Source organism: Malaclemys terrapin, chromosome 4 (genome assembly GCF_027887155.1).
Source record: "Malaclemys terrapin pileata isolate rMalTer1 chromosome 4, rMalTer1.hap1, whole genome shotgun sequence".
Lineage (NCBI taxonomy): Eukaryota > Metazoa > Chordata > Testudines > Emydidae > Malaclemys > Malaclemys terrapin.
In genome coordinates, this window is record NC_071508.1 from 12,409,574 (window position 1) to 12,436,817 (window position 27,244).

Consider the following 27,244-nt stretch of genomic DNA (forward strand, 5'->3'; position numbering starts at 1 on the left):
TTGACCTTATTATGCCTCATTATAGTCCCCTGTAAAAAGGTACTAACCTAGCTCACAGCAATGTTGGGGGGATTAATTGATTGATGGAGATTTGTCACTGACATCAGTGACAGCTGAGTCAGGTTTTGTGTCCACAGGATAATTCTGAATTGGGTCCAAAGAGCAGCTGGAGTATTTTATGAAGCAACTTGTAATCTCCATGGGCCTTGCTTCCCTGTGAGTGGTATGGGCAGCTGTGGGTTTCATTATACAGATTGAGGTTGCACGGTGCAGATTTAGCCCAGTGTATTGGGGTGCCAGAATTGTCAATACGTCAGAATGCTGCATTTAATGTCTCAGTGGGCATTGTAAAGGCAGATGATATGGGAGCACTGATAATATGCAACCCCAGCGGGGTTACCTTTAAATAGGAAAATGGGATTGAAAAAAAGCGAGTTAAGTGGAGGGCAAAAATACTCTATCACCATGTGCATCTAACCTCCTTTTTAAGCTTGATATGATTGCAGAACTGCCCAGTTTAATTAAATTGGATTAGCAAATGTAAATAGCCTCTGTAGAGAGTGTTTGAAAGAGCCACACACAGGAAGACTCAGGCTGATGTTTGTTTATCTCATCCTGTCTTTGGGGAGTGCTTGCATTGCTGAACGCCTTGTTTTCAGAATCCTTGTTCAGCACCAGAACTAGGCAGGGGAAAGTCCACAGAATTGTAGAGAATGTGGGGTGGGAAAGGTATGATAGGATTGTAGGCCTTTGCTTGCTCCAGCCAGAATCATGTTGTTTTCCACGGTGGATTTTCCCATCACCAAAGCAAGGTGTCAGGAGAGCTGCCTCATTCACCTCTACCCCGATATAACGCGACCCGATATAACACGAATTCGGATGGAACGCGGTAAAGCAGTGCTCCGGGAGGGCGGGGCTGCGCACTCCGGCAGATCAAAGCAAGTTCGATATAACGTGGTTTCACCTATAACGCTGTCAGATTTTTTGGCTCTATAATGAGGACAGCGTTATATCGAGGTAGAGGTGTACAGCTGAAAGTACAGAAAAAGTTGTCATATTAATTCTGCAAGGACAGGCATCAGGAGCAGACGGTGTCTCTGTGCTGCTTTGTTTTTCATTTCCAGTAATAGATGCAGTGACACACTGGTGTAGAGTTCCACAGCCTCTAAAACCTCACCAGGGATACCCATTTTACAGAAACTTAATGCTATTCAATGGCATTCACCCTGCCGGGCTAGAAACCCCAGCAGGAAAGGCTCCAGGGCTGCTGGCGCTTTTTGCTTTGCCACTGTTATGTGCAAATAGCAGAGGAGCAACTGACACGCTCAGTGCCCCTCGCTTCCTTACCTGGAGAGTCATTTCAGCAGCATATCTTTTGTGCACATGCAGAGTCTCTCCAGGGCAGGTCACACCTACGTAGGTAGCTAACAATACAGATGCCTTTGAGTCCATTTCCTCTCGTGTGCCTGTGCACGAGGAAAAGTAGCTGCAACTCTTGAAAAGTTAACGTCAACTGGCCTTGCGTTGCTCTTAGGATCTGAGGCAGGAAGTCAGTCCTCATGGACAAAGACTGATGCTGCTGGTTTTTTGGCACTGAGCGCTTAACCAGGAGATTCATTGAAAAACTCATAATGAAAAGAGACAGGTAATTTTAATAATGGAAAGTTCCCACAAAGAATGTTAATGCCCTTTAAAATGGGAGCCCGCTGGGAGGAACTGGAAGGAGATCCAGCTGCATCTTAGCTTTGGTACAGTAATCATTGTAACGCCAGGCAAAATACATAGCGGAAGCATTGATACAATAGGCAAATAGGAGCTTCATGTCATATTAGAGCCTTGAATGGATCACACACTGTCACCGGGGGTGCTACACTGCAACATATACATGACACAATATGGTATTTTGCTAATCTCTTAAGATAATGCAGAGCTTATGCCTGCAGTCTGTATTGTAGGGGTATTAGCCACATAAATCTCCACAATGCCTTTTGAAAAACTGCAATTTCTGAATTGAAATGCATTCTGTTTCATCGTGTGTGCGCGTTTTGCTGGCCCTGTATACTCTGAGCCAAGCACTGATATTTGGATTTGCAGAGTGTGTTGTTTGGCACTTTTCAAGCATATTTGCAAACACACATCAAAAGTGATTGAGGAAAGAGCTATATCCGTCCCAGGTGACTCCTCTGATTCGCAGCCAAATCCCAGAGCCTCTGCTCCATCCTCATCCTCCTCTCTTCTGTTCTCCAAACTGCTGAACATATCCATGTGCTGAGCATCTTATCCTCTTTGGGATTTCATCATTTAGTCTCCACCAACTTCTCCTACTATCTATCTGGCTATTCTTTCACTGGAGCACAGGATCTGGTCCAAGAGATGAATATAACTGAACTGCTCAGTAATAGCAACCATAATGTAATTAAATTTAACATTCTTGTAGGGGAAAAAATGCCAAAGAAACACACCACAGTAGCATTTAGCTTCAAAAGGAGGAAGTTCCTGAAAATGAGGAAGCTAGTTAAACAAATTAAAGGGAACAGTCACAAGGGTGAAATGTCTGCAAACTGCATGGACACTATATTTAAAAACACCAACTGTATACCCCAAATAGAAAAAGGGAGGGGGGAAAGTAAGTGACCAACAAATGCAACCATGACTAAACTGAATAAAAGAGGCAGTTAGAGGCAAAAAGACATCCTTGAAAAATTGGAAGTCAAATTGTAATGAGGAAAATAGAAAGGAGCATAAACTCTGTCAAGTGTATAAGTATAATATGGTAGGACAAAAGAGAATTTGAAGAGCAACTACCTAAAAACAATAACTAACAGCAATTTTTTTACGGACATTAGAAACAGGAAGCCTCCCAAACAGTACCAGGCAAATGGGTTGAAACTATAGTAAAGAATGAAATTATCAGACTGTGATGGGGTGAACTGGCCCCGCACTGGAGTGGAAGGGGTTAAGGCAGCACTCTTAGCACGCCCCCTCGACCCTGCTGGGCACGCTCCAACTGCTGCTGCAGTATAAAAGAGAGCAGCCTAGCTCAGTCTGGGCTGACTGCCAAGGAGGAAGGACGCTTGGTAGAGGCTCCAGCCCAGGAGCCATTACAGTCCTTACCTACGGGAGCTGAAGAGCCCGAGACCCGTATCAGAGGCCTGCCATCATTGGAACCGCAGGGAGCATCCTGTGTTGAGGAGCCTGGATGCCCTATATACTGCTGCTGCAGGAAAGCCAGTAGGAAGTGACTCAGGGAGGGGTGAGCAAGTGATAACTCCCACCCTCATGAGGTCGGCGTGTTTCGATGGGATTCTCTGCTGACCCAGTGTAGGACCATGCTGCCACTGGGTCGGGGGCCGGTGGAGTTGGGCAGACCTGGGCCCCCCTACTGGGGCCGTCACACCCCTCGTGACGGCCCCCAGGTGCAGGTCACGAGGCTGCACTACGCTGCATTCAAGGGCTGGTCTAGGTATACTTGGTCCTACCTCAGCGCAGGGGCCTAGAGTAGATGGCCTCTCAAAGTTCCTTGCAGCCTGAATTCTATGAGATTCTCAGTAATCTCATGACTCCAAGAGCTGAGGCTTTATGGGAAACGCCAAGGGGTGGTCTACACTGGGGGAAGGGGGAGAGATCAATCTAAGATATGCAACTTCAGCTACGTGAATAGCATAGCTGGAGTCGATGTATCTTAGATCGATTTACCTCGGGTCCTCATGGCGCGGGATCGACAGCTGCGGCTCCCCCCTCGACTCCGCTACCGCCTCTCGCTCTGGTGGAGTTCTGGAGTCGACGGGGAGCGCGTTCGGGGATCGATTTATCGCGTCTAGACAAGACGCAATAAATCGATCCCTGACAGATCGATCGCTACCCGCACGTACCCCAAGTATCGTGAGAGTTGGCAATATTGGTGTCTACGTGAAAGTGGTGATGTCACGTGACTATGGGAGTAATTGCACTAATGTCTGTGCTAAGGCTCTGAGCATGCTCTGTGTGAAATGGATATTTCTGGAACCTTGAGCCATCGCCAGCTGAGCCAAATGCTCCTGCAGTTAATTGAAGTGCTGCCATCCCAACTGGCAGGCCTGACTCCTAAGAGCTTGACTAAATATTGCAAGCACCACATCCTGAATCCTGGGTGTTAAACTAAACTAGGTCTCCTCTTCCTGGTGTCTGTGGCATCGTGTTTATTGACACAGTTGCCAGGCACTGGAAAGGCTCGTGCTGCAGCATGAATGCCCATAAATTGGCTCGAGAAATTATTTCACTCTCCAAATATCAACAAAAGCTTCTTGTCGTGGAGTTGATCCCTTTTTCTCCTTCCCCATTCACTGAAGTCATCATTTTTCCATTGTGACATCATGATTTGTTGCCAAGGAAACCAAACTGTCAGGATGAGAGTGTTCTGTCTAACGGACACATCTTCCACTGCTTGGTTGGGTGTTGTGGCGCTAGACACCTGGTTTGGGGGTTGTCCTGTGAGAAGAATGAGGGAAAGATTCTAGTGACGCTAGGCCAGGAAGCTGGAGTTCAGAGATTTTTGTGCTTGGTTCTGGGGGCAAAGACAATTGCCAGAGAAGTCTGAGCTACTACTGGACAACTCAAGAACGAAATGGCTTCTCAGGTCTCTCAGCTGGAAGGAGGAGAGTGGCCCTTTGTGGCCAATCAGAAAGGAGAGAAGCAGTTCTAGCTGGTGTGTGACTATCCTCCGAAGAGGCGTATTGGATGAAAGATCCCCGGAAATTAATATATAGGGTGATTTTTTTTTTCCACTCAGGGCCTAAAATATCACAAGGAATATTTGAGGAGGAACCACTCAGGGCCGGCACTTCCAGTAGGCGACCCTAGGCGGTCACCTAGGGCAGCAGGATTTGGGGGGCAGCATTTTGCCGCCCTCGGCAGAAATTCGGCGGCGGGGGGGTTCTTCTGCTCCGGATCTTCGGCAGAAATTTGGGGGCGGGTCCTTCATTCGCTCCAGGACCCGCCACCAAATTGCCCCAAAGACACGGAGCGGAAGGACCCCCGCTGCCGAAGACCCCAGGCCCCCTGAATGCTCAGAGGAGGAGCGCTGCTGCCTAGGGCGGCAAAAACCCTGGCGCCGCTCCTGACCTTCACCTCTCCCAGATTCTGGGAGAGGTGAAGGGCGGCAGTTTAGTGCATGTAATAACAGCACACAGGAGGAGCCAGATACAGAAAGAAATGGAGCTGAAATGAATGCCTCTTCCCTAGGAGAGCGGGGTCCCTTTTGGAAGCTGGTGAATATTTATTGGGCGTTTCTCTCCGGCAGCCCAAGCCCAAATGAACCCAGACCACACATCCCGCTTGCAGCTGCCTCGCTCTCAGCCATTGCAATTAGTGCACTCCCTGCCCAGACCCCCACAGCCTCTTGTAACCATTCTCAGAGCTCTTGTACCTGAGCTGACAAATCTTCCTCCAGGCACAGAGTTTAATATAACTGACTCTCTACAGGCGAATAGCAGCTCAGAGGGCAGATTAAAAGCAACCAGCTGTGTGAGCGCCACACAGCTCATCTGGCTGGTTACCTCCCCTCCTAAACCCCATTCCAGTTTTAACCCGTTAGATACTGCAGAGCTCTCTCTCTCTCTCTCATGCATGCATTTATTCTACTGTTATTGCTAGACTGAGTCTATGTGAACTGCATATACTCCGGGCCCTAACCATTCATTTGGCCTGCAGTCTTGCGAAATGCCACTGTGTTAGGTGTTGTCCATACATATGGTAAGAGACCACAAACCACAGAGTTTGTGGCTTGCTCAGAAAAAAGGGTGGGGAAAGGGAGTTGTTGTTGTTATCCCCATTTTACAGAAGAGGAACTGAGGCACAGGTTAAGTGTGTTGCCTGAGGTCACACAGGGAGTACATGGAACTGAGCATAGATCTCCTAAGTCCCAGTCCAGTGCCTGATCCATGAGGCCTCCCTGTCTCTAAGATGACTAGGAAGAGGCATGTCTGTTCGTCAAGGAAATGGGAGAACAGTGGGAAATGACAGAGGGCCCTCCTCATAGACTCCAGTCAGGCTGTGTCTCTGTGAGTGAAAGTTGCCACCCCAGCAGGCTTGGCAGCTGCCAGTAAATGCACCACAAATTACAATCAGACGTTTTTACGGAAGGACTTTAAAGACTGTTGCCGTGGAAACAGCTTTAGACAGCTAGTTTAAGGATGGGTGGATGGAGAGAGAGGAAGATAGATGCTGAGAGAACATTTTAGGCTTGGAGACATACATAGCAGCTGGTAAAGGCAAGAGTCACTAACTGAGCATGGAGGTTATAGAGGGCACTAGATCAACTGCATGGCTCCTGGCAGCTTGTGCTGATGCAAGGACTCCGTGAGGAAAGGAGCAGTGTGGGATTGATTTTGCACCTCAGTTTAAATGACTGAGGTACGTACAGTCCTGGAACCTTCAACTTAAACACAGATTGAATTGTGAGTATATGTTTAGTGAGAGGGGTTCTCTCAAGTCCAGATTGGTTTAATAATAAAAAACCTCATATAAATCACTTGATTGTTTGCATTGATTAAGAGTAAAGATAGCACATATACAGAGAGACATACAGCTCCCAACACCGATGGAGAAACTGCCCTGTAGTTCGCTGACAGCCTGCATTCAGACTCCAAATGGTCTCTACTTCCTCCAGTTTGCTCAGGGCAATTATACCCTTATTACTCTTTATTGCATATCATGCCAACCCTTATCCACTTCCTCATTTTAGTATATACTTCTTATCATAGGTTATTTTCTAAGTCCTGTGTTCCCTTGCAGCTTTGCCGCTGCCTCGATGCCATCTAGTTAGTCATTGCGTATTCCCTTTTGCGGGGTTATGTTGTTAAGACACTAACAACTGAGTCTGCCACGTTCTGAGATGATATGGTCCTCTGAGATGATATGCCAAATTCACAGGTTCCAGCAAGAAACATCTAGCCAAAGCACAAGCTGCCAAGCAGATGGAATTATAGCTCAGTGGTCACATGGCTTGTTCAGTTCTTCATACCTTTGACACATATTTGTGGTTAATATTCCTATATCTGCTGCAGCAATTTCTAAAGGTTATTACTTAGAAAAATTCCATTCCTTAAAATTAGCTTATCTACAAAGCATCATGGGACTCTTCCCCCCCACTCCCCCACCCACAAGCCTTAAATTCTTTCTTTGGTCGGTTTTAAGCGTCAACAGAAAGTAGAGTGAGTAATGGCGAATCCATCACCATTGTGGCCGATAGCACTATCCCAGCACTGCCATCCCTTCCAGAGCAGAATAATCATCAGTATTGTTGAAAGTACCTGCCCAAATGAATAAGAGCCGATCATGTATCAGGTGCATGTGGCTGATAGTGTTTATGGGGCATATTCTCAGCATTCATTATCCATGCAATATACTGTGGCTCTCCCCCTTTCCCCTTTCATCCAGCAATCTCCAAGCACAAACACTAGTTGGCCTTTGGCTGCTTCTTTGAGGGAGGTCAATATTCTCATCTCCATTTGCGCAGATGAGGCCCAGTTAAGGGGAAGCCCAATGTCCCGCACCAAGCCAGTGACAGAGACCAGATTAGAACCTCGGGAGCCTGAGTCCCATTGCTCTGGTCCATTGACTAGATATCACTCTTGTCTAGTTTAAAAGGGCAGACTCATAAACATAGTGCCAAATCCACCCTTAATTGTAATTTGATTGCAACAACCAACAATTGACTGCAGTAGGTCTGTCCAGTGGCATCACTTTTTATTAGTCCTGTCTGACCTCATTGCTAGAGACGGGGGCGACATAAAGAGCTGCTGAAATGCCAGGGACGAACTTTGTAAAACAGTTGATTTTTTAGAAAGTTTTCTGCTCCTTCATGTGCCGTATTCCCCTCCCCCCTCGTTTTGCCTTCAATCAGATATTTTCATGGAAACGTTTCTAGCTTGTGAGATTCGCTTCCTGCTGTTTATTCCTCATGTGATTTCACTACGCTCTGCTTGGGATCTCAGTGCTGGTTGCCGTTTAAATAGCTGTGATGGCATACAGAGAAGCTTACTTGCAGTGACCATGCTGTGGGACCGGGTGAATATAGCTGGTTGGGAATTTTTGGACTAAACAGTTTTTTCATCAGAAAAGGCTGTTTCCTCAAACCGCAAACTTGTCCCACAACAGGGTATTTTATCAGAAGGGTTTCTCGGGTCCAGGATGGAATTTCTGCTCAAAACCAGAGAGAAAGTACATGTGTGAGCAGGGACTTGCTGTCATAAATCAGGCAGAGCAAGGACTTGAACCTGGTTTTCCTATTTCTCACATGAGTGCCATGACCGCTGGTTCTGGGGTGGTTCTCACTCGCTCTCCTCCTTTTCTCTGTTTTTTCATGACAAATTTTGAAAGGTCTCAGTTTCATCCCAGTGAAGACTGGGAATGTTTAGAAATCACAAAAATTCTTGTAAGATGAAAAATCCATTTCCCGCCCAGCTCTACAGGTGAGCTCCAGAGAGACACAAGGTTCAGCTCTGTTCTCAGATACAGCAGCATAATGCTAGAGTCAATCCATGGCAGTCAATTACGTTATACATTGTCCCTGGGAAATTCAAGATGAAATTCTGCCCTTGTCTCTCTGCACTTCATGAAGTCAGTGGGGTGTCTTTATACCAGTGTAATTCACAACAGGATTTGCTCCTCTATCTTTATCCAACTTTCCCACTCTAAAAGTCTGGGGCAGTTTGCTAAAGAGTCTGTAATAATGGAATTCAGATCTGGGTTTAGGTGCAGATTTCAAACTCCTTTTCTCTACTCAGATTCAGTTTGGTTCCTTTTCTGCTCATTAGTAAGAAAAAAATTAAAAGGTGAAGAGATGGGAGAGATGCCCAGAAAATAAACACGTCAGCACATCCAAACGCAACTCGCTGTTCTAGTCTGGCAGGGAGGCACCCCATGGCTCTTCCAAACAAGTTGCTGTATTTAGTGATGGGATGCGGGTGACTTCCCTTTTCTATGAGTCTGATAATGGCATTTCACACTGGCATGGCAGCTTTTGCAAACAGGCCTTGGGTGTTTAACAAAGGAGGATCAGGGTTATTGTCCTCATTTTACAGGCAGGGAAACTGAGGCTCAGACACACGGCCTAGTTTTTCCATGGGTGCTGAGCCACCCACAATTCCCCTTGCAGTGACTTGACAAGGGGCTATACAGTGAGTTTGTAGCAGAGTCAAGGATTAGATCCCAGGCTCTCCTGGTTCCCAGTTCTGAATCCTAATCTCATGACAGGAATTCCCCCCACCCCGTGCCGCACGCTGCCTGTGAGATAAATAAGAATTGTTCCATGCCTCCTCCACAAGCCCCATCGCCTTTTCTGAAGATTCAGCCTCCTCCAAACCTGGATTCTTCATGCCTCAGCCCCAGCAGTAATTGAGCAGCAGGCTGGGATCCAGCAAGACAGCCCAGCATGAGTCTGCAGCAAATGGCTTCTTAGCGATAAGAGGTTTTTCCAAGACTCTGGTCCCCCTGTGTTTCCTTTTCCTAGCAGGGCAGCGTGCACATGCTTTAAAAGCGCCTGGTGCAGATTATGGTTTGCTGGCCAGCATGTAACAGTATCTCTGTCACAGAGAGCCACTGGGCCATCAGTGTGCACTGTGGAGCCATTGGCTCGCATGGCTGGTCTAATCTCCCAGCCTGACCATTGCCAGTGTTTTCAGTTTGGTGTTATGTAGACACCATGTTGCAATCAAATTGCTATTTAAATATGCAAATCCTACTAGGAAAGACATAATGTAAATTGTTTGTTTATTCTCCTCCCAGCCCCCAAAGCCATAAATTATTAATTTTTAGAAGAGGTGGTGTGATCTCAGCAGCGGCATGCTTTCACCAGCAGTGGGGTTGATTATAGCTTGTGTAGGGTTTTCCTGCAGGGAGAGGGATTTGTATCATCCAGTTTCAAATCACCATGCCAAAAGACTAGGAGATCTTCGAACTGAACAAGCCATGTGACCACTGAGCTATAATTCCATCTGCTTGGCAGCTTGTGCTTTGGCTAGATGTTTCTTGCTGGAACCTGTGAATTTGGCATATCATCTCAGAGGACCATATCATCTCGGAACGTGGCAGACTCAGTCCTTAGTGTCTTCATATTTTAAAGGACATCCCCACTGGGGAGGAGGTATGGTAGTCAGCATGAGTCAGTCCTCCTCTTGGACGCTCTGATAGCATGAAACTTTGGGGCTGGTTCTGCTCTCAAACCCAGTATGCATTGCGGGAGATCCACTGTAACCAAAGGGTGAATTTCGAACGAGTGATTTTAGAGGCACAAGTCCCATTTCAATAGGATGTGTGATCTGGAGTCACTTAGAATTAGATGCTTTTGAAAATCACATCCAAGGTGTGTGTGTGTGTGTTTTTTTTTAAATTCACACACAATTTTGTCCCTGAGTCAGAGAAGAAAGGAAGACAGAAAGAAGCATGTGTGTGACAAATGATAGTCATTTCACTTAATGCACTTCTGAAAGGAGCTCCGATACCATGGCGATGAGCAGTAGAGGAACCTGACTAGAATAGAAGAGTGACCACTGTAAATCAGATCAGATCCAGTTTCTGTCTCTAAATCAATATGCAACATTTACCACTCCTACTCCTAAAAACGATCAGCTCCCCCATTTTGACAGATGTAATATTGAATTTGGGGTTGTGGGAAAATGGGAAGTCAATAATTTTAAATGGTTTATTTTTGGGAACATGAGTTATACCGTCACTGTATAAACATAAAGACCTTGATTCTCCTCTCACGCCAGTACAAATCAGGAGTAACTTCACTGAACTCAATGGAATTATACCAGTATAAATTGGATTAGAATCCATGGGCAAAATTTTCACACAGCCTTAGCATCTGCAATCCGGATCAGATTTCCAAAGAGCTCCGCTCCCATCCAAGCATTTAGTGGTCAGATTTTCAGAAGAACAACTCTCACTGGGTGCAGGTTGCATGCTGGGCACTTTTGGATATCTAGCTCCAAGTGCCTGTGTATAGGGCAGGCTTAAAAGTAATAGTGGAGTACCTGTTTGTTTGGTTTTGGTTTTCCGTAATCCAGGGTGTATTATTGTTCATCTCTGATTCAATAGGAGACACATGTTGAAAGACAATTTCTTTCTAAATCTCTTTCCTTTTCCCCAAAGTTCAGTAGAGTCATAAAGTCAATGGAATGGCACAAATGTATATCAGCTGAGGTTCTGGAAAGGTTTTCTTTATTATTTGTCATTGTTATTGTGGAAGCACCCAGAGACCAGGGTCCAATTGCGCCATGCGCTGTACATACAAAGATCAATGTCCCTGCTCCAAAGATCTTGCAATCTAAGCTTAAGACCAAAGGCAACATCTGAATCCAACAGCCAGGTGGGACGAGAGCAAGGTAATAGTGAGACAATTGTGATCAGCCTGTGAAGTTGCCGTTTCACCATGCCAGCTTCCCAGTTCTTTCACATTTCCTAGCTGGAAGTCTCACTATTTCTCATAGTGTGTGGAAGTAATGTTGCAGTGAGATGTAGAAAGAGCCTCAGCTTTAACTCATGCCCCCTCACGTTGGTTGTGAGCATTCCTTGCCTTATGTCTCCAGTATGCAAACACTGATTCTGCATTTGGTTTCTAGCCTGCCTGTGCTTTTGCACATTTAGCTGTAGTGACATAACCTGTCATCTGCCTGTCTTTTTTCCAGATCCGAGCAGATGGCCCCCCCCATGGTGGAATTCAATATGAAATGGTCTCAGTTTTCAAGGACGGGAGCCCTATCCTTCGAGACATGGCCTTCTCCACCGACCAGAAGTATCTATATGTCATGTCGGAAAGACAGGTAAGCAGTGCTCTTCTACACCTCCGTGGCTGCAGCTTTACTCCTGTGCACTGTACCTGAGTCAGTACAGGTAGGTACACTGCCAAAGGAGGCTTAACTGACTAGAGACAGCCATTTGTGCATGAGGGGTGAAAGAACTTCCCTCCATGCTAGCACGTTATTGGCTGTAAGAAATGGAGATTGGGCTGAGTTGCCATCAGCGAAATATGGTTTGGGGATTTGGATCGTAGTCTGCTAGGAAAGTATGTCCCAAGCACAAGACTCACCCATTCATTCCCCTCAGCAAGTTTGGCAGGAGGCTGATTTTGCATAGCTTTGTTGGAATGCCCGTTATGATTTTTGTTTGTTTTCTGGATTTAGTGAGATGATTTTTTTTTAAATGCTTATGAAGGCGAGTGATTGTTGCAAACAGGGCTGGAACCAGGACGTGATACGGGCAGATGCTGTGCAAGCAAGTTCTTCCAATGCAACTAAGTGTTCAGTTACGTCATCCCTTGCTGTGCTAGTCCTGAGCTCTGTGAATTACCCCAATCTGGACTTTTGGCTACTCCTTCGATTCTAGTCTCAGGCATGTGTGCACATATACTGGGAAAGGTGGTCTAGTGGATAGGGCACTGGACTGACATTCAGGAGAACTGCTGTCTATTCCTGGCTCTGCCACAGGCTTCCTGCATGATCATGGGCAAGTCACTTAGTCTGTACCTCAGTTCCCTCTCTCTAAAATAGGGATACTTTCCTATCTTACAGGGGTGTTGTGAGGCTATATGTATTAATGGTTATTTCTTATACGATGAGGGTCATCTAAGTACTTAGCTCCTTTATCTACATTCTTAGAGCTCTGCTAATGCACTTTAGTCCCGACTTGCATCTTCCCAGGCTCTCAGCTCTGTCCGTGCTCCTCAGTCCTGACCTACCCTACCCCCTGGAACAGAAAAAGCTGCTTGTGATAAATCAGGCAGCAATTTCTTGGAGACTGTTTCACGCCACGGAAGACTAGCCTGACAAAGTTAAAACTCATCTCACTTGTGAGCCCAGATCAGAGGTCAGGCTATTAACTCACTCCAAACCAAAGTGAGATTTCAAGTAGAGATACAGAGAGAGAAAACCAGCGACTGAGTCATTGCCTCCTGGCAGTGTCAGCTCCTCTAAGATTCCCCAATATTTACCGTCTGCGGGGCCTGTCCTCTGAACCTGTTTATGAGCATGATAAACTGCCCCTCTGAAAAGAGGAACCAGACTGTACGAAGCAAAACTAAAATGATTATGATGGCAATTTATGGCCTGCAGTCCACTGGAGTCTGTTGCTTAAGGGAGCCAACACAGTGTTAATAATACAGGACCTCAACTGTAACAGAGCTGTATGAGCCATTCCTCTCTGAGATGAGGAAACACAAGTGGTCCCAACCGCTAAGCCAGGCTCTTGGGTTCACTGACTCCGTTAAGCATTTTAGTGGCCATCACTCACAACGATATAATACAGATTAATAGAGCTGGTGCTTTGTGATTGGGGGAGGGTGGGAGGTTACATCTGAAGAGGTCCAGATGTCAATGGATTTTTCCATGTTGCGTTAACCCCGTAGTCACTATGAGGCACAATACCGAATGTGGAGCTTTCTGCACCTATGAGCACAGAAATGCCCCTCCCCCCCAAATCCACCCTGCTTGAAAAGGTGGTAATGAAAGACTCATTACCATAAGTAGGGCTGGGAGCTTGTCTCAGATTTATGACACGGGGTGTGTTCTTGTTTTAATATTACAGAGCGCCCGAAGGCCCTAATCTATTTTCTGTGGTGAATGGGAAGTCAGTCTGAGTCCCCTACCGTTAGAATAGGAAATGCCCACAGCTTCTGCAACTAGAAGGAAGGGCACCTGCGTTTCCTTCGCAGCTGAATTCCTTCTGACCTCCTCAGCCTCCTCCTGGAATTATTCAGAGCTCGGTCTCAGCCTGACATCTGAATGGCACAGCTAGAAGGTGGTTGTACAAGGGATCACAATCTCATAGTTATCGGTTGGGACCAGAGCAACTTAGAAGAGTCAGGCTACTTGTCAGAATGTATTTTTTTTTTTTTTTTAAATCATGGCTGCAGCCCGCCATGTTGTAGTGTGCCTATGAAATTCCCCAACAAGGAGGAGAGTGGGAGGTATTACAAAAGGTCTTGAGATTGCAAATCAACAGTAACAAATGTATAATCACCTACGTGCTTTGTGCTATCCTACACCATGCTGCACAGCATGGCCACTAAGAGCTCCTCAGTGATAGAACCCAGATCCTCCTACAGTAAAAACACAGGCCAATTCCACTTGAATTAAAGGTGAATATCCATTAGCTGTTTGCATTATAGAGCCTATGATACATATGTGAGCCACTCTGGGTCCATCCACTAGAAGGCAGTGACACAATAGACAGTGTTGCTTAGTGGACAGAGCACTGGACTGGGATTCAAAAGACCTGGGTTCTGTTCCTGGCTCTGCCACTGGCCTGTTGAATGACCCTGGGTAAGTCGCTTCCTCTCCGTGTGCCTCATTTTCCCTATCTGTAAAATGGGGATAATGTTACTGACTTCCTTGGTAAAGTGTTTTAAGATCTACAGATGAAAAGTGTTGAATAACAGCTAGGTAGTAGTATTATAGTCACACTAGTTAGTTCATTGTCATTTGCAAAAGATCATCTGTGAATCATGTCAGAGCAGAGGAGGCGGCGGGAGAAAAATATATTCTCTAGCTGGAAAGTTATTTAATACCAGAGAATAAATGGTTTATAGAAGGAGCAGGGAATCTTTCTCCCTAAAAAGAACATCCCTGTAGTTAATTAAGTCATCTGATTATAGCAACTTAGTAATAGAAACTACTATAAAGAGCTACAAATTTAGGACTTCTTCCCAGAATGCACTAGGCCACTGGATTAGACAATTTCTTCAGTTTATTTTACTTGGCATTGAGTCCATGATGCTATGCCCAGGCAGAGAAACGAAACATTGCAAGGAGCGGTGTGACTTTTCTAAAATCAAATGCCCCAGTTTAAAACATGGATGCTGCCATCATTTTCCTGGGGAACCACATTATCTCTCACACGCACCCATAGAAGGGAGAAAAAACAACTTGAGTTTGAAATAGGTTTCCAAGGAAAATCCAGCAGGGATGCCTCCAACTCATCTCTTATGAGGCGAGAGGGCCTAAATATTCATCAAAGTTGCTAATTTGCTTAATTGTGAAGCAAAATGATGTGGAGAGAATTAGTAAATAATGAAACATACCTGGAGCGTAAATTCTATTATGAGCTGTAGATGTACGTGCATTGCACTGGCAATGGCTGTTGTGTCTCCTGTGTTAGTAATCCACAAATGATAGATGCCTGCTGCGTTCCCTGTTACTTACCTGACTTAGGCCCATATCCCCAAAGGTATTTAGTCTACAAATTTACATTTGGGGGGGTGGAGGTTGAGCCCTTACTCCCTTAGCCCAGGTGGTAAAAGTCTGTGATTTGGAGTTAGAGATCATAGGGCATCATTCTATATGGAATTCTCCATCAGTCTTTCTCCTTACAACCCTGCATCCCTATATCCTGGTGATGTGATAGTTCAGCAAAATATGCGGGGTAGTATTTTTTTCCTTGAATCCTGTGCAGAAAAGGTCCCCAGTGATTTAAAAGGGGTCAGTACTGAGAAAAGCAGAAAGACCCATCAATTGCAGAAGCTGTGAGGCTGTAAATAGTGGGAAATGCCTTTAAAAGAACTGAAAATGCACAATAAAAATGTCTTTAAAGGTCTTGAGTCCCAGAGGAAATTTCACTCTGTTTTCTACCCAAGTTAAAGGGACACGGACAGGTAGTTTAACCTTGAAGTAGAGCTGCCAGAAATTATTTGTTCTGGTGGGGAAGGTCATCCAGATTCTATGATGCATGTTACTCTTTCCCCTTTTAAACAGATATTTAGCATCTCTCTGTAACCAACTTTTTAAACCCCACCATTTTTGTAGAGTCCACCAAAACACATGCACATCCCTGCTTGTTCAGCTGTGTCTCTTCACCAACACCACTGATGATACTAGTGAAAACTAGGAGGTGAAATAAAAGGATCTGTGTTGGGTTGGTATTACACAGAATCCAGAAGCCATATCAAAGTGGGGCTGTGGGGCTATTTTCCAATAAAAAAAGCTCATCATCTTGCACATTTAAAGGTGGCTGGTATCAGGTTTACGCTTAAATGAATTGGAAAGAACAGGTGTCTAATCCGAGAGCCTGGAGTGCCATCGAGTGTATGGTGGTTCCACCTTCACAGTGGCTTTTGTCTCGTTGTCCTACCCCCACACTTCCCAGTGGTGGCAGTTCACTCTAATTTAGCTCCCGTCCACATGTGCCCCTTTCATGTTCTGTCACCAGCGTTTTCCAGTGCCGACTATTTGATTTCTCTCACGTCTTTTTAACAGTAAAGGAGCAGCACCAACTACTCTATAGCCCAGTTTAAAGGCAGACAAGGAAAGAGACACTCCATTTCCAGGGCTGTCTTCAGGGTACTGTCAAATGTATGCTTTAGAAATTATTATTAGGGTGTGTTACGTGGGGTGCAGTCTTAGTCCTCTGTACACTTTGCTCTAAATAGCTCTCAGGTTATAAGAGAAGTGTGTCTATAGCAGAAATTCAATCCCCCAAAAGTTCAGCCCCATTCCACCAAACAACATCTTCGCTAACAGGCCGCACAGGACTTAAATAGCGCTAGGAGGCAAGCTGTATTAGCAGAGGTCTGTCGGGGGCCAGTACTGAAGTAACTCCAATGGTTGCGGATCAGGACTGAGATGCGTGGGCAGATCTGCAATGTCCAAAGACTGGAATAGCAGTAGGTGCTCTAGGTCAGGGTTGAGATGCATTGGCAGAATTATGTGGTGTTTCAGGACAGGAATAGCCGGAGGTGTTGCAGATCAAGACTGAGATGCATTGGCACATCTGTGATGAGGGAATGCCAGTTTTAGCTCTGTGCCCAGCATAAACTGCCTCTCACCTAAATTCAAGTAGCAGGGTTTTTTTTAATGAAATAAAATTCTGAATTTAAGGTCCTTGCTGCTGCTGGCCCTTCTGCCTGCTTCGCTGACCCCTGCTGAAATCAATGAGGCAGAAGGATGCACCTTGTACATTCAGCAGCATATGCAGACGTGTTCCACCTTGGATGTGTCCGCAATGATTAAGCAGCAGTTGAGGGGTTAATGACACTGGGAGAGCAGAGCAGTCATAAATGTCTGGGGGCTGCCATGAGCCTCTGAATTAAAGACTTTTCTTTCTAATGGTAAATCTATCATAAACCCAACCCCAACGGTGTCTGCATGTGCAAGGAAGGCTCTGAGGTTTCCTCCTCTTCAGAGAGGATCTGACTGCGGTTTGCTAGGAACACCCTTAAAGTGATAGTTATAGTTAGTAAAGAGGCTTTATAAAAATGCAGTCCTGGAGCCTTAATTGTCCACCTGTCATGAAGGAAATAGCCTTTTTGTAAACGAAACTCAGAGCTTTTCAATTAAATTTACCCTGCAGGGCAGAAGAAATTTTATGACTGCAAGGTTGTAACCCCTTCTTACTCAATATGTCTGCTCTCTGTCCACCTTCAAGTCATAGCTGCGCTTTTATAGACCGCAACTTTGACTGTGCCCCCACTTACATCTGTGTAAATCATGAGCAACTATTGAAATGAATGAACACAGACTGGTGTGAAACTGATGTAAGCATCAGGATAATCAGGTCCACAGATGCTCTGGTTCCTGTTAGTCATGCAGAGCTAATAATATTATTTCTATTACAGTAGCAAATAGACCCCTGACCAAGAGCATGCTGGGTGCTGTACAAACACGTAGCAAAAGACAACCCCTGGTCCAAGAAGCTTACAGTTTAGTTAGATGAGACTTGATGAGACATTTAAAAAAGGGCTGATCACAATACTGCAGTTGATTGTAGGGGATAATCCTGAACTAGTGAGGGGAAATGAGGCTTACTAGGTCTTTTCTCTTTCTAATTTATATAAAAGCTGTCAGCTGAATTCTGACGGCAGAATCTTTGTAAGTAGTGACACAGGCTTCCTGTGTGACCTTCGGCAAGTCACTTAGCCTCTCTGTGCCTCGGTTTCACATCTGCACAAAGGGGATAATAGCACTGCCGTGACACAGAGGTCTTGTGAGGATAAACGTATTAAAGATTGTGAAGCGCTTTCAGATCTACTGATGAAAAAGTGCTCTACAAGAACTAGGTGGTGGTGGTAGTAGTGGTAGTAGTATTATTACTGTTATTAATTATTATTTATTAGTGATAGTCTGCCAGACACCAGGTATAGTGTGCAACAGCAGCAGTTGGAAGGATCTTGACCTGTAAACAGAGAAAGATGAACAAGTCATAGCAAGTAATTTCTTTGGACTTCACCTCCTTCTTCCTGTCTGTAAACAGATTGTGATTTTTCTCCAGTTTATTTGTTCTTTGTTATTTTCTCAACAGTTTCTTTGAACAACTCTTGATTTGTAGCTTGTTCGTATTTTGTTTGGATGCGTAGGTCACATGGTATGTGCTTCTTCCCTGATTGGAGGAGTATGACTTTTAGAATGAGATTTCTAGGAAGAATACTTGCCTTTACAAATCCAGACTGTATCTCCCATAAACATTCTTCAGTATCCATGTAAACTTTGTTGCCTCCATGAACATTCCTGCCAGCAAACTCACCCTTGGTTGGTTAGTTAGTTAGATTGGATGCTCTTTGGGGCAAAGATCTGGAGCTCCTAGGCACTGCCATAATAGAAATAAAAATCATCCGCTTGGGGGAGGATAAAATTCATTAATGACTGTGAGGCTCATCTATTCAGTGACGAGACTCATGGAAATGCAATAGATGGAGAGACACTGTCCTTTTCACACCACCCTGGAGTGCAAGTGGGTGTAAAACTCCATTAGGGCTCCTTGGCACCACCAGAGCGGCGTAAAGGGACCTTCGTGTAAATGAGAGTCCGGTCTCTGCGGTTCCCAAATCCTGCCTCATGCCCTTTCATCCTTACTTGATTGGGAATCGCTGGTGGGTATCCCAATTTTACCTTTAGAAATAATTTAAAAGGGGGTGGGGGAGCAACAGAGCACATGAGTGATTTCTCATGGCTTATGTGACATTTTTATACCAGTTTGATGTAGTTCAGAGACCCTTATGCAGAATATTATGAGCAGAGCTGCACTCCCGCCCGTCACTTGGTGGGAGGTGGAAAAGATTAATGCCAGCCCCTATAGATTCCCCTCACGTCCCAACAAGAAGGGCAAGGCAGTCAAAGAAGAGAACGGACTGAGCCCCTGCCTGCCCATATAAATGATGGGCCTTCTCCCTCAGAGCCAGTGGGAGGCAGGTGAACTCTGCCATGGAAGAGCCAGGGAGGTGGAGAGATTGATTCTTGAAGGTTATTTGAATGAAAGGGGTGGAGAGAGCTGTTTTATGTGCCTACAGAGATTTCCTCTCAACCTCATCTGAAGCTGTAATGGGTTACAGTATGCACATGCCAGGTAGGTTTGACCGGTAGCAGTTAATTAACAACTGCTCTAGGGGGCTTGTGTCAGGTCTCTTGTTCCACAATAGGCAGCTGTAAAAGGAAGGAGATTAGGGAGTAGGTGGTTTTCTAATCAGTACCCAGGTTTATTCTAATCTCGGTTCCTTTATGGTTTGCAGCCACAGGCTGATATCTTCCTTGCATTCGCGCTCTCTCTCTCTCTCTCTGCCTGTCTCAGTGAGTGATGTCCAGACACTTACCTTCAGTTACCTTAATCAAGGTGCATGCAAACTGGGCATGGAACTAGGAGACAAGAACTCCTGGATTTGATGCTCATCTCTGCCACTGGCTCACTGTGTGTGTTATTGGGCCAGACGCTTGACCTCTCCTTGCCTCAATTTCCCCATCCACAAACTGTGGAAAGTACTAGCTTACCAGGGTGCTCCAAGGATTAGTTAGTTTGCAGATCGCTTTAATGACAGAAGGCACCACAGAAACACAAAAGCTGCCATTAATCACAACGCAAAGCTGGAGTTCTGTCACTGAGCCACACTGAGAGATGGACCAGTGCACTCATGAGGTGTATATATGTACATACATGTGTATGTATGAATTTGGGGTTAAAGGGCTAGTGAGCTAACCCCCTATGCCACCCAGCCTCCTCCCTACCATTGTAATGCCTACAGATCAGTTGCAATAGAATGTGGGGAGGGGATTGCAAACTCTCATAAGCAAGGTTACTTCCGGTGATTGCTTACTGCCCTGTTTATTTGCAGAATAGGAATAAAACATAGTGCAACTGCACTATGCCCCATCAGGGCTTTATGTGAAGAAACGGTCTGTGTCTCTTCTGTTAGCTGTGAAATATTTGCCTGGCAAATATCCCATGTCAGGAGCTGCAGACCGGCAGGAGTCTCTGGGAATAATTTGTGGTATAACTCTCCATCCTGTATAACTCCAAGACATATAGATCCTGTGATAAGCTCTTTGCTTTGAACGGAGTGTGGGGGAGGAGGGCAGAAGATGCCGAGATGATTTAAAAGGGTTTGGAATTGGAGCGAGGACTGAAAAAAACAAGGAAGTAACATCAATCCTGGACAGAGAGGCCATAAATACTGAGGGTGTCCTGAAGAAAACTGAGAAAACACAATAAAAATGCACAAGATTGATAAAAAATCTGGAGTCATAAAGGGGGGACAACAAACTGATTAAAATTTTAATTCTGTTATCTGCTTACTGAACAGCTAGTTCGCTGGGCATAATCTTAGCAATGTTCAGTCCAGTAAAGCAGGGAGAGTGGCCTGGTTGGATTCAGATACACACACTCAGAATCTAGTTTACTTAAAGATTCACTGCTCCTCTCAAATTGAACCAAGCATCCAGTTTGCAAAGCTTCAGTTTCTGTGCTCGTAAATGCTGGGTAAGGTAGGACTTATCATGTCTCATGTGCAGCTTGACCAGCTTAGGCGGTTTGTAACAAACCCAAAATTCCACACAAGTTTGCCAAAAAGTCTGCGAGACAGGAGTGTGTGCTTCTCTTTCTTGCTAGGGTAGGGGTGGCCCCAAATTGCTGGATAGGTTTGGGGGTCAGACAGCCTTTCTGACAGATATGGGCCAATTGTTGGTTCGGAGTGTAATCTGTGTCAAAACACTCTGGGTTTTGATCTAATGCCAATATTTTTCCCTACATGAAATTTCATCAAAATCAATATGGTTTTGCAAAAAAAATTCCAAACGGCATTTCCTGGCAGAAAACTGTTTTGATGGAAAATTTTCTGACCAGCTGTAGAAATCAATGTTCATGAACACACCTACAGGTGAGATACTAGAGCATTCTGGATGAACCACCTGTGGACCACACCCACCATATTTTGCGTAGCTCTAGTCTCCAGGAGAAATACATAGTTTTAATGATAAAGAGTGAGATTTTCAAATGTGATTTAGGAGCACAAGTCCCATTGAAAGTCACTGGGCATTGAGCTCCTAAGTCATTTAAGTGCTTGTGAAAAATCTTACCCCAAATGCAAAGTAATGCTCTCCCTTGTGCTTAAAGCAAACGACAAATGATGCTGAAGACCCTTTTTTCTTCTACAAGGAATAACTTGTAGTTAAAAAGCCTGTTGAAGTAGCCAGGTAGGCTTCCCATGGTACCATTATACCTTCCCTCTTCACTTCCAGCCTTCCAGTTGGGTAGTAAATCCTGACCCATCTAAGGCCAAGTTGTGCTGGGGTGACAATTCACCATGAGAGTAAGTGGAGTCAGGGCATCTAACCTCTTGAACTCTTGCCATCTTTTTCACACATTAGCAGAAACATCCCCACAAAACATTTAGATTCTTCTCACCCTCCAAATATTTTTGGTGTTGAGGTAAAGATTGGAGTGGGTCAGAAAATGTGAAAATAAATGCATCTAACATTTTGAAGTTGTTTCCATTTTGCATGTTTCTCAGCAAACCCATTATTCAATTTTTTTCACAAAATTTTTATTCCAATTTTTTATCAACTTGTGTGTGTGTGTGTGTGTGTGTGTGTGTGTGTGTGTGTGTGTGTGTGTTTAAAAAAAAAAGTCAAAACCTTCAGAAAAAAGCATTTGGGTGGTAGAAGTCATGAATCCTTTTTGTGAAAAATGAATCTTTTGGGTAAAAAAACAACAAACTTCCAGGAAGTGCTTCATTTTCTAAAAAGGCCATTTTTTTTTTGACCAACTCTTTTAAACGTGAGTAGGGCAGTGATTCTTAGACTGATCTATGGATAGCTGGTTGGTCACATGATACTGTTTCCTCCTTATTTCCACATTAAAATGTCTAAAAATACTTCCCTATTTTTTAATTTTCTACATAAATAACTGCCAAAGTTGCATTAAGGGTGCTACGCAGTAATGGGGAGGACAAGTGGGGGCAGGTGACCAAGAGGTGCTGCTGGGTAACAGAATGCGGCAACAGGAAATGGGAAAGGACAGATCTCCATAAAAGTCTCTCTAGTAGACTTAGGGGTGTGGCTCAGAGAGATGCTTTCAACAGCACATTATTGGTGTGTTACCCGATGACTTTGTCACGTTCGACTACCTTCAGCCTAAAAATCCAGCTTGTTTTTGTTTTCTGTAGACAATTAGAGATAATTAAAAAATCGAGCTAAAATTAATCTGAGGTCATTAAGAAAAGCTACCTCGCAAGCAGGATATGTTAACTAGCATTAATTGATCTTAAAAATACAAACAAACAAACAAAAACCCAGGCAGGACAACATATTGTCTCATTTTTCTTCCCTGCTGACAATCAATTTGTCATATATGCATAGCAGTGGTTCTTAATTTATCCTTGTCTGGGTCAATTTCATGGTATTTCTAAGGCTCTGATCCTGCAAGGATTTATGCACTTGAGGAGTGTCATTGCTTTCACTGGTGCACAGTTAAGTGTGTAAGTCTTTGCAGGATCAGTCCCTTATATGATGAGCTTTCATAGAACAGAAAGATGGTTAAAAAGCATTCACCCCAGCATCAACATTCAACGTCAGATAGTCAGCAAGTTTATCTAAATATGGCATATTTTAAGCATTGTTCACCCGATTCTTTCTTCTATGCATTCCCTACATTTGCTCTCAGCGTCTGATTTTTTTTTTTCTTTTCTTTTTGTGTATCTATTTTCCCCCTGCCAGTCACAGCCACAGGGCTGCCAGCATGCACAAGCCTCTGCATTTGCTTCCCTTTCCAATGTCTCCTGCTCCCCAGACCTATTGTTTAATTTCAGACAGGCAGCCACAGCCCTGAAATACTTCCAAAGCTCCCTCACTATACACATGCTTACACACATACATACACACATTCACAAAGCTTTAATACACACGAATTTAACAAGGGGGATAAATGACAGTTTCTTCATAGTGGGTAAAGGTTTAAAACCACTCTAGATGAGTTGTTCCCCATTACTAGCCTGTGTCATGCCCAGGATTGGTCTACCTGCTGGCAGTGCTTTGGTCTCTCACTTTCTGTGCCAGAATGAGAACAAGGAAACTTAATCCAATGTTATACATTTCAACTCAAACTGCCACTGCTGCTTTATTAATCTAGCTGCTTTTGATTGCAGATGGCAGGTCTCCTATTATCCATGGCTTAGTAAATATTGAATTTGCTTTGTGCCTTGGTTTCTGTGTGTGCATGTCGCTTCACAGGTGCAGAACTGAAGACTGACCAACATGCAAAATATTAGCCTCCAGCACTTGTTTTTTTGAAAGCAAATTGTGGCTGCAAATACATTTTTCTCCATTTAAGATGCTAATATCCAGAGGCATGTGTGCGGGATACCGGGATATTCTTAAGTGGATGTCTTTCCACTTAACTCAAATGGCTTTAAATGGATAGAATGAACCTTTCTCTTTTTTTTTTTTTTAATCAGCATGGGAATCTGTTCTTGGCCTCTCCCAAGCCCAGGATGTTACAAAACAACTCTTCATACATTATCTGCTTAGTCCAGTGATTGGAACAGAGGACTGGGAGTCATGGGACTCCTGGGTTCTATTTCCTGCTCTGCCATTGACTTCCTGTGTGACTTCGGGCAGCTTGCAGGCTCTCTGTGCCTCAGTTTCTCCTTCTGTAAAAGGGATATGTTGCTGCCCTGGCGTTTTAATGAATATGCTTTTGCTGTTCAGTGTTTTGATTGTTCCAGTGGGAAGTAACTCTGTTTTGTGGGTATGCAGTGTTGTAGCCATCATGTTGGTCCCAGGATATTAGGGAGAGGTAATCTTACCTCACCTTCCTCATCTCTGTTTGGTCGGTGAACTCTGTGCACAAAGAAGTGATGGCACCAGGGCTCTTACCATCGCCTCCCACCCAGCTCTGGTCCGCACTGCTGTTGCCACCCTGGCCTACTCTCTTGCAATATGAATGGAGTAGGCAGAGACCACCCAACTTGTTCTCACGTGTGACTTGAGCTAAGGTTTATACTTGGGTCTGCGGAGGTGAAAGGGCTAGCAGCACTGTAACTCCCTGCACCCCCCAGCCTGCCGCTTATCCTCCTGAACCTCCGCTCCAGTAGTAACGGTGCTGAAGTGACAAGTTGGGGCTGGTGCCTCCACTGTCTGAATGAAGCTGTTACAAATCCTTTCCGCTACTAGCTTCTAATTGATTCTGCACACCTTGGGGAAATCCTGGTCCCACTGAAGGCAGTGGCAAAGCTGCCATTCACTTTAGTGCGGCCAGGGTTTAACCCCAAACGTAATCATTCAGATAACCTAGAACCTTGGACTGCAGTTTTCAAAAGTGGCTAGTGATTCTGGGTCTCGGATTTGAGACACCTTTATGGTGTCTGAAGTCGGGCTCCACAAAAGGAGACAACTAAAATCACTCTGTGATTCTGAAAAACCTCAGCCTTAGTATTCAGAAAGTGGGGGGAGGCTCTTGGGGACCCCCTGGTTCCAGTTTGAAGGCAGGCCGCCAGACAAGTCTCTGTCAGGGTTTCACCCTGCTATAAGAATAATGAGAGAGGAAATCGTATTCCCTAGTCGGATAATTACTTAAAGGAGAAATCTGAAATTTCACATTGTCCATTTCAGAAAGTGCTCAGCTATGAAATTTAAAAGCAAACCTCAAATTCCTTTTTCTCTATCAGGGCTTTTTTCCCCCCATCCTGTGCTGCTGTAACAGAGGCTTCTCAGCAAATGAGTTTGGCGGCTACTCAGCCGGCGAGGAGGGGAATTGTTCACACTGGGCGCTAACAGAAAAGAAACATAACTTACAATATGGAGAGAGGAGCTCTGAAATTGCACAAATTATTCTATTTTACACTTTAATTAGTTTGAATTAGCAATGGGAATAGATGCATAAAATGATTCAGTGAAGGGTGAAATGGAAAAAGGGATACAGTATAGAGTATCACTTTATTATTATGAAGTTTGCGGGAAGTAAATGTAGAAGGCACAGAGACCCTTCCCCTACTGAGGCATCTTCCTCTGAACACAGACATGAGGATTTGTCAGGGATGGGTGGCAAGTCATGTCATGCCGTGCTAGCCATAGACATACGCTGTGCAAGTGGCAACTTGGGGCCTTTAAGGTCCTGCCCTGACTCAAATTGGCATCTTACATCCTTCCTATTTGGCAGCAGTACCAGAGTGGGAGAAAACTACAACCCAGTCTACCACTTGTCTCGCCCTGACAACATCTTAGTTCCTTGATCTTGCTTGGACTCCATCCAATACCAGCTTAGTATTACATGGCTGAAATGTATGGCTAAAAGGAGATTGAAAGCTCTGAAACCAATTCAGATCCATCTGAACTTTTTAAATAAAACTCTAAGCAAACTTCTTTTTTTCTTGAGCTTCTGAAAAGTTCAGCAAAATGTGATTGCTAGGCTGGTTTTGACTCTGTTAAGTCTCGACACTTGCTGGTTCCCATCCAAATTGAAAGGAGAAAAACACAGCAATAAGCATAATTTCCTGCAGTCATTCTGACATGAAGGAGGCAAGAAAATCTAGCCTGATATCTAGCCTAAATCGCTAGGTAGATTTAACCCAGTGGGGCCCTAGGACCCTCCTGCAGAATGAAGTTCTGGGGGGAGAAGCAACCCCAACTGACATACTTCTTCCCCAAAATGGGTTGGGGATTCTGTTCTATTCAGGTTCTTATACTGCACCGTTCCCCATAGTCCTAGATCTGGAACTATTAAATATTTTCATTAATGACTTGGATAATGGAGTGGACAGTAGGCTTATAAAATGTGCAGGAGATACCAAGCTGGGAGGGGTTGCAAGTACTTTGGAGAACAGGATAAGAATTCCAAACAACCTGGACAAATTGGAGAATTGGTCTGAAGTCAACAAGATGAAATTCAGTGAAGATGGAAGAAAAGTCCTGCACTTAGGGAAGAAAAAAAATCAAATGTACAACTACAAAATGGGGAATAACTGGCTAGGTGATAGTGCTGCTGCTGAAAAGGATCTGGAGATTATAGTGGATTGCACATTTAATATGAATCAACAGTGTGATGCAGCTGCAAAAAAGGCTACTACTATTCTGGGTTGTATTATCAGAAGTGTCGTATTTAAGACACGGGGTGATTGTCCTTCTCAACTCTGCACTGGTGAGGCCCGTGTGCTGTGTCCAATTCTGGGTGCTGCACTTTAGCAAAGATGTGGAGAAACTGGAGAGAGTCGATTGTTCTCCATGTCCACTGAAAGTAGGACAAGAAGTAATGGGCTTAATCTGCAGCCAGGGAGCTTTAGGTTAGATATGAGGAAAAACATTCTCACTAAAGATAGTTAAGCTCTGAAATGGGCTTTTAAGGGAGGTTATGGAGTCCCCATTAGTGGAGGTTTTTAAGAACAGGTTGGACAAACACCTGCAGGAATGGTCTCGATTTACTAGGCGGCTGGACTTGATGACTTCTTGAGGTTCCTTTCAGGCCTACGTTTCTGTGATTCTGTAGTGCCTGAATGCCTTCCAGGCATGCATCAAGCAATGTAACTAACATTTGTCCTGTATGGGTCTTTCCTCCTTGAATGAAAGGAGTGAGATTCCCTAACATGATCATTTTGTCACTCTGCATAATTGATCTGGGAACGTGGGTTCCAAAAGTAACTCTTACTAACATGAATGTGTCTTGTAAGTAACTCCTGCATGCCCTGATAAGGAAATAGCACTCTAACGGAGTGGAGAGGGTGGCAAGAGGACCACATAGGGTGAATAGGATGAGAATATTTAAATAGTGATGGTACAAGCAGTTCTAATGTAAGAATACAATTGGAATTCAAAATAAGAGAAACCCTGGACCCTCACCCATTTAGATTATAAACTTTTTGGGAAAGGGAATGTCTCTCTATGTGTATATATGGCACCTTGCACTACAGGGCCATAATCTCAGCTGGGTCTTTTTGTTGCTACTGTCACACACACACACACACACACACACACACACAAATCATAATGGTGAGAATCCAGTTCCAACCAGACTCTTTAAG

The 27,244-nt window shown here is 44.5% G+C and overlaps 1 protein-coding gene across 2 annotated transcripts in view; it reads left to right on the top strand.

Annotated features, from left to right (window-relative positions):
* Positions 1-27,244, top strand: part of PLXNA2 (plexin A2) — a 324,134-nt gene that overhangs the window by 136,203 nt on the left and 160,687 nt on the right. For both annotated transcript variants that reach the window (XM_054026508.1, XM_054026509.1), the window contains exon 4: positions 11,670-11,804. In XM_054026508.1, the coding sequence (XP_053882483.1) occupies positions 11,670-11,804 (135 nt within the window). The remainder of the gene's footprint in view (positions 1-11,669; positions 11,805-27,244) is intronic.